The sequence below is a fragment of the Poecilia reticulata genome, chromosome 14 (genome assembly GCF_904066995.2).
Source record: "Poecilia reticulata chromosome 14, P_reticulata-male-v2, whole genome shotgun sequence".
NCBI classification, from domain to species: Eukaryota; Metazoa; Chordata; class Actinopteri; order Cyprinodontiformes; family Poeciliidae; genus Poecilia; species Poecilia reticulata.
In genome coordinates, this window is record NC_088843.1 from 29016011 (window position 1) to 29023944 (window position 7934).

A 7934-nucleotide genomic window follows, 5' to 3' on the forward strand; every position below is an offset into this window, starting at 1 on the left:
ATGAATTTTGCAGTTTTATTTATTATATGTGCGTTTTGTCTTTACACATTGTAATATGTGAGACAGCATGAGCCCTGGGCAATTTTACATGAAATCTTTTTGAAAATCAAGCTAGAAATGAATTGGCATAACTTTAACACTGTCTTGCATGGATCTGTTGTAGCAGCGTTTCAAAGCCCATTAGCTTTGGTGGAGCTGGCAGTTCATCAGTCCAAATCTGAAGTTTGTAAGTTCAACCCTCACACAGGGCTTGTTCTCTATTTCCTCTCCTGAGTTCACAAGCTGCTCAACCGTTGCCATTTGTTTTGTAATGAAAATGTTATAATGTGTTCCTCACTCCTCTTCTGCTTTTGATATTTCTACATAGTCTTATGAGATTGGTCAAGCTGCTCTCACATACTCTTCTACAGTATCATATAACAGCAGGGGAAGCTCCTTGATCCTGGACACTGTCTAGTGTTTCTTCCCCAGTGTAGAACTTATCTGCATGAAAGATCAGACCATCTGTGTTCTGCTCCACAGAATTGATGGTACATCATAATCTGATTCACACCTCTAGTCCAATCAAGTATCCCTTCTCTGACCAGAACCCATAAAAGGAAGCCAGATCCACTGTTGGTCAGAGCAGACTGACGGACTGACCGACTCCTTTCTCTCTGTATTTCTGTTCTCACCTTGCAAGGTTTTAATAAATGTCTTCTTTTCTTCTCATCCAGACTCTTGATAAAGTAATTTCTTCCATGACAGTTTCCATGTCTGACAGATTTTGTCATTCAATTCTACATTTAAAAATGTACATTTTGAAAGAAATTTTGTTGCTAGGCTCCAATAATTAGTAATGAAAGTATAAATATAAATATATACAACAAAAGATACATTTAATCTTGGTAGTCTTATGGCATGAGGAATGAAGCTGTTGTGGAATCTGGTTCTGCATTAGAAGCTGCTGAATCTTTTCCCAGAGGGCAGCAGAGAGAACCAATCATGGTGATGGTGGAAGAGGTCTTTTGTGATTGGTCGAGCCCTGGACAGGCAGCGACTGGGAGCGGTGTCAAGGATGGAAGGAAGCTCAGTCCCTGACCTCACCGCTCCATACGCTGTCAGTCAGAGGTGTTGCATGCTCCAAACCATAGAGATGCTGCTGGTCAGTTTGCATCATTGATGAGGAGCGGTGTGTGACTTGGCTGATCTTTCCTGAAATCAACAATTTCTTTTAACATTCAGGATTAGACGGTTTGTATCACACCAGTCCAGATGTTTCACCTGCTCTCTGTAGGCCAGATGAGACCCACCACTGTCGTATTATTTGCATATTTTAAGACATGGTTCATACTGAACCTGGCATGGCAGTCATGGGTCATCAGGGTGAAGAGCAGTGGGCTCAGTACACAGACCTGGGGGCAGCCAGTGCTGAGGGAGATGACCCTTGAAGTATTTTTCCCAACCCTCACAGGCCCTGGACAGGCCTACAGACCCTCACAGGCCCTGGACAGGCCTACAGACCCTCACAGGCCCTGGACAGGCCTACAGACCCTCACAGGCCCTGGACAGGCCTACAGACCCTCACAGGCCCTGGACAGGCCTACAGACCCTCACAGGCCCTGGACAGGCCTACAGACCCTCACAGGCCCTGGACAGGCCTACAGACCCTCACAGGCCCTGGACAGGCCTACAGACCGTCTGCGAGGAAATCCAGCAGCCAGTTGCACGGCTGGTCGGCTCAGCAGGTGCTGAGAGATGATTTTGTTGAATGCCGACACACAGGGTGTCAGACTGTCAGTTTTTGAAACTCCCCATAAAAAAAGCCCTCATAAAAATGAACATGCTGGACAGCAAACGAGGTAAGAAGCTGACCGTCTGATGGAACCCGTCTAACAACCACAGAAAACACAGTGACAGATGAGACCAAGCTAACATGTTGCATACTTATATCAATGATCAATTATTCTTCCATCAAGCGCAGCCAGTTTATCATTAACATTTCTAAGTTAACTTTTGAAACAAATGAATTGTTTCTTAAAGAACAAAAACAAACCTGGAAATCTGAGGTGTTTGGTTTGAGTCAACAAAAGATTTTCTTTAACATTTTTAAAACAACATGCCTTTTTATATTTCAATGGTGATTTGTTGAGTATAGTTGATAAATCACAGCTCTAAAGTGTGAAAATCTTGTTAGATTTCTTTTACTTGATTGACAGTTCTAATACATTAGGGCTGTCAATCTACTATATATATATCTATGTATTACAAAGTACATGAAACACATCTCCACAAAAGCTATTCCAAGTTCTACTAAGATCTCCATTAACATTTTCCAACCCATTGAGTTTCCATTGAAAGTGACAAACATCCTCACTAAAGCTACGTCAGCACCTCAGTGAAATCCATTAGGTAGTGTGTGTGTGTGTGTGTGTGTGTGTGTGTGTGTGTGTGTGTGTGGGCGTGCGTGCGTGCGCATGTTTTTATACAAGCACATAGAACCTTTTTCTAGTGTAATCACATACCTTCTGAAAAGTAAATGTTTTATAGGAATCACTATTATACCAAATTGCCCTAATGTGGTATAATAGTTGGAGCTCTGGTATAGATTAAGTCTGTCTTAAGGTTAAAGCTGTTAACATGCCTGTAGTTCTCAATGTTCAGAGAAGTGTTGGGCTTTGGCACAAGTAGGGAGACTGACATGAAAATCTATTCAAAATCCTAAAGTCCTAGAATTTGTGTCCTACAGGACAAGACTACAAGAAATATTTCTGTGAATACATTTTTTAAGCTTAGTTTACCACTAAGCTAAATGTCATTTACCACTTTAAATACAAAAATGAAAACTCTAGCACACTGACACTTTACTCTCTGCTTGTTAAATATTTTTTCTGCTCCTTACGTTTATTTATTAAATGGTTGAATGAATTTTGGTTTGTTTTATACATGGAAAACCATATTTTTGTTTTCTTGCTTTATTTGTCTTTCTTTATCTGAGATCCATTCATTTAAACATTTGCAAATAAATGATCCATTTTGTATGCAATTTCCTGCTTTTCTGTCTGTTGCAAAGGAGATTCACTCTGAGCAACATTATTCCAGCCATTTAGAGGGCTAACATTATGCAATTTTTTTTATTTTTTTTAGATTTGCATTATGTGTATAATGTTATTCCCTCATCAAAAACATACCTGGAGAGTTGCCTTGATTCTTTACGTGTTTGAGCTATTCAGCTGTGCAAAATGCCTGGGTGGCTGCAGTTTCTGTGCTTCTGAGCTTCACCTTTTCCTTCACTCAGTTCCTTTAAACTAGTCAGCAGAATTGATCAAACATCTGGTGGAACGGCGCAACTGCTGAGCTCATTATATGAGCAACTATTCAGTGAAAATATTGTTAAAGTGTTAATAAAGGAGCAATGTGATATCTGGAATTTGAGAAAGAACAGGAATTTTTAAAGAGATAGCGATCCCATTTCAAGGCATTAAATTATGAAGTCAGATTTTTTTTAAGTCATATTTGATATCTGCAACATTTTTCTAATAACTAAAGGTAACACAGTTACTTGATTGTACTATAAAGTGGCACTAGGTACCTGGAAAATACATGATACCGTCCTTTTAATAAATTCTTGAAGTAAAAATTTGTTGTAGATGGCAAAAATCCTATTTCCCTGGTCCATGGTGTAGACTAATCCTTCACTAATCTAGTGTAAATAAATCATAATTGGGGTTTTCCAATTAACCTAAAAAATGTAGTGAGGACATGAAGAAAGCATTATTGGTGATCTTTATAATCTGAAGGTAAGGTGAAAAGATTCTTAATAAAACTGCTAAATAAACTGTTTTTGAAGCAACAAATCTCAATCATTTTCATCTTTAAGTCCTAATTGTATTTGTATCTTGTTCACTTTTTCAGACCAGAAAGGAAAAACAACAAAAACACAGATCAGATGAAAATAGATTAGAAATCCAAACTTGGAAGGGTTAGGATTCAGCTTCTTCAACTTCAGCAGATGGAGCAGAAGGTTATTAGCAGATCAATATTTGTCAGTATGAGGTGATTGGATTATTTTGGCTCATTAGCTCTTGTTTGCTTTAGTAAGTGCTGAAACCACTCAATCAGAAATACAAAGTGGTTCTGAGCATATGCTGACCAGCAGCTTACAGACTGCTGGTCACAGACGTCACACCATCATTATAGTTTCTAAGTCTGTTTGGACTAAGTCAGATTCATTTATTTACCTTTAAAATATGTATTTGTTTACATAAAACAAGTGACATGAAGAACGTTTTCTTTTGTTTTTATCATGAACTTATGCCTTGAGTTGCTTCATCAGTTGGATGTTTCCATTGTAAAACTAAAGAAGTGAGGAAGTGGGGCTGGGCTTGTGTTTGACGAATGTTGGGTTATAAAAGGAGGCGACTCCTTTCACTCTGCCTCACACCAACCAGCTCTCAGCTGCCTCTGCTCTTCGTCTTCATCAGAGCTTCACCTCCTGCTTCGACTCCTGACAAGTGAGTGATTCTTCTCCACCTCTCCAGATGACCTCCTCTTTGTTTTGCTGCTCTTGTCTAAAGAATCTGTCTGTGTGTCTTCAGTTGTCCTCCGGCATGGCAGCGCTGTGGCTCCAGTCCTTCTCCCTGCTGGTCTTACTGGTTGTGTCGTGGCCCGGCTCCCAGGGCGTCGCACCGCCGCAGCATCTGTGCGGTTCTCACCTGGTTGATGCTCTCTACCTGGTCTGTGGGGACAGAGGCTTCTTCTACAGCCCCAAGAGGGATGTGGACCATCTTCTGGGTGAGACATCAAAACTTTACCACTTTTATTTGTTGGAGACATTTTTTTTTAAACCCCAGCTTTTTAAGTAAAGAAACAAAATAGTAACTCTAAAAGCTCTCAGCAGGACTTTTGTGTTGGAAATCACATTTTTGAACAGTCATTTGACTCTTTTATGTGCAGTGTTTTTTTTATCTTTATTTTTGTGAATATGTTATGTCTGTTTATAAACATGTTTTGCTCCAAGCAGGCTTTTCAAGGGGTTTCTTCCCTGTTGCCATGCATATATTATGTAATTATTCTGGTCATCTGTGACTCTTTCATTTATAGTCACCTACCTAAAATAATGACCTAATTCATTGTTTTGCCAAAATTACCTTTGGCGAAAAACGACAGCAATTAATAGAGAAAAGTGAAAATATTCTTATCTTTGCTCTTCTTTGTGGTCCTCTGAACCCTTTTTTTAAACTAAGCCTTCAAATTGTGAATCCATTGTGTCCCACTCAGGTTGGAATGTTCAGTTCTGCTTCCTTCTTGTGTTGGATTCCAAAATATATGTTATTTTCTTTATATATTGTTATTACTTATATGATAGGTGACTGTCACCACTTGCTTTTTTAATACCAATCAACAACATGCTTTCCCCCTGTGTTTCAAGTCAATGATTTCCTATTTGAACCCTTCCTTCTCTCCAGGGTTCCTCCCTTCAAAGACAGGCACAGGGTCGACTCACGGCGGTGAGAACGAGGTGGCTGAGTTGGCCTTTAAGGACCAGATGGAGATGATGGTTAAGAGGACAGGCATCGTCGAGCAGTGCTGCCACAGGCCCTGCAGTATCTTTGACCTGCAGAACTACTGCAACTAATCGGCGTGCAGACAGTCCAGGTGGAGCCAGTGACTGAGCGCAGCTTGATTTGTTGGTTAATTTAGAGTGAACCCCATCCCAGCAGCGTGGATCTCTTTCGGAGAACCATTTGCAGTCAACGACGTACTGAGAGATGGATTATTTTTGCAAGAAAATAAAGTTTTATGATTTGAGACAACATCAGGGTATGTGTGTTTTCTTAGATGGACGTTTTACTTTAAAAAAATAGCTTATTTGTTATTTGTTGACAAGCTACTCCATCTAGAGTGTAAATACAAATATAGCCATAAAAGAATAAAATCTAAAGTTTATGATCTATGTATATATCCTGTTCCTTAGTCTTTGTCAGGTTGAGCTGCAGGTGGTTCAGCCAACACCCTCTGACAGAGTTACATGTAGCATTTATTGTTACTGTACAGAAGAACAACAAGATTAGTTTCAGTACTGACCATCCAGCTCATCAACGATGAAGGCCTGGGATCCGCTTTCTGTTCTGATGCATTTGTTTACTTCAGTTACAGAGAAAATATCAATAGAAAATATCAATAGGCTAGATATTTTCTAACCTATTGTCTCATTATGATTTTGTCAATATTTCTAAAATTTATAAATTTAGTGCCATAAAATCTGCTCTTCCAATAGATTTGAAGTCTCAGAATGTTGAATGAAACATCTCCAGTCTGAGGCCAGGGTGGTTTAACAGTCAATAGAAACTCAGAGTTCTTGAAAAGGTTACAATAGTTTGTATAAGCATGAATTGCTGAAAGTCTACATACAGTAAAAACCTCAAAGTGCATCTTAAAAACAAAAACCTGCAACGTTGTTGTTCATTTATGCTGCTTGATGCCCCCTGGCGGTTGCAAGATAGACTAACATAAGACAAACTTTCCTCATTAGTCTAAAGCTGAGCTGCAAGAAGCTACTTAGGTTCGCACTGGTGGCAACAAAAGGTAGTATGCATGAAAAAATGATTTCTTCATTGACAAATTTCTCAAAAAGACCAGTGTAGTTACAAACTGTTTAAATTTTTCAATAACATTTTTGGAGTATTTATATTTATGTATTGTAGTGATTCTTGAGAATAGGGACAAAACAGGTCCTATGGATAGAGCACAAAATTGATATAAAATATACACAAAATATAATTTTTTCAAATATCTGACTAAACTAACCTGGGTCATGTGAGCACAACAATGTATATTTTCCTGGTGTTTGCTGAATATTTTTTTATTTTAAACATTGTAGTCGGTGGATGATGCCTGTAAAATCCCTTGTCCAGGAGCAGAACTCAATACATTAAAATATTTTAAAACAATTAAAGAAATACTAAAATTATATATTATGACAAATAAGTATAAGTAGTCATATAATTATAAAAGTATCAATAAATTGAATTAAAAATAATTTTTATATATTTTCCAACTCCATTGAAATTTGTCCCTAGTTTTTGTCAACACCATCAGAAATGAAAAGAATGTAAAAAAAAAAATCAGGCATTATTGGGGGGCACCAGAACTTCTGAGGACCCCATGACCACTTCCCTTCTCTTTCTTTGCTAAGAGGGCTAGTTAGCTCTGGTTAGCTTATGTTATTCTTTAGTTTTTTCTTCTTTTTATTCCCAAGTTGTTTGTCACAACCATGATGTGTCAACATCATAACTGACAATTTATAAAACTTTGATCAAATTTTGTGAAATAAAAGCTTAATTTTGGTAAAATGTAAAGATTTCATGGACCTGATGAGCTACAACATGGCCTCCTTCAGAATAACATCATATAAATTGAGGTAGTTTGGCTTTTTGTCAACTCCGTCAGAGTTTTTGTCTCTTTCAGTGAAATTCTTGTCAAATCTCACTTAAATGTGAAATTAATTCATTTTAATGTATTTTACATAAATTGCATTACTTCACATGTATCAAGTTTTTCATTTTGACACCTTCAGTTCTGGGTCAACTCCATCAGATGGACTTTTTGTTGTTTTTTGTTTTAAATATTTATTTTGTTTCTTGAGAAGCATTGTCTGTAAAATGAGTAAAAATATCACTAATAGGGTCATTAAAAAATTATTTTATATTTATTTTTGTCAGATGGTGAGGACAACGTTATAGGTCACGTCGATAAAATATGTAAATTTTTTTTTTTTAAACGTTGCAACTGGGAGCCTGCACCTGAGCATCTTTACATTTCCAAAAAATTATTTGTCATATTTGCATACATCAGGTTGAGAAATAATAATTTTAAAAAAATTGGGAAAATTTAAACCCATTTTGTCCCTATTCTCAAGAATCACTGATTTATGTGTCCTATTAATACAGGAC

The 7934-nt window shown here is 37.7% G+C and overlaps 1 protein-coding gene across 2 annotated transcripts; it reads left to right on the plus strand.

Annotated features, from left to right (window-relative positions):
* The first annotated feature begins 815 nt into the window (after positions 1-815).
* ins (preproinsulin) lies at positions 816-5795 on the plus strand. 2 transcript variants are annotated; one of them, XM_008428686.3, is made up of 3 exons: positions 816-4493; positions 4578-4773; positions 5448-5795. In XM_008428686.3, exons 2-3 carry the CDS (start codon positions 4590-4592, stop codon positions 5615-5617), a joined length of 354 nt encoding a protein of 117 aa, XP_008426908.1. In that variant the 5' UTR covers positions 816-4493; positions 4578-4589; the 3' UTR covers positions 5618-5795. The 2 variants fall into 2 exon arrangements, with proteins under 2 accessions (XP_008426908.1, XP_017164026.1); XM_017308537.2 differs by lacking the exon at positions 816-4493 and having other exon boundaries at positions 4501-4773.
* Positions 5796-7934: the final 2139 nt, after the last annotated feature.

What these genes read in the sequence shown, in the direction of transcription:
- ins (XM_017308537.2), top strand. Translation starts at nt 4,521, where the DNA reads ATGACCTCCTCTTTGTTTTGCTGCTCTTGTCTAAAGAATCTGTCTGTG. An exon ending in GGATGTGGACCATCTTCTGG is followed by an intron (nt 4,774 to 5,447) that starts GTGAGACATCAA and finishes CCTTCTCTCCAG; the next exon opens with GGTTCCTCCCTTCAAAGACA.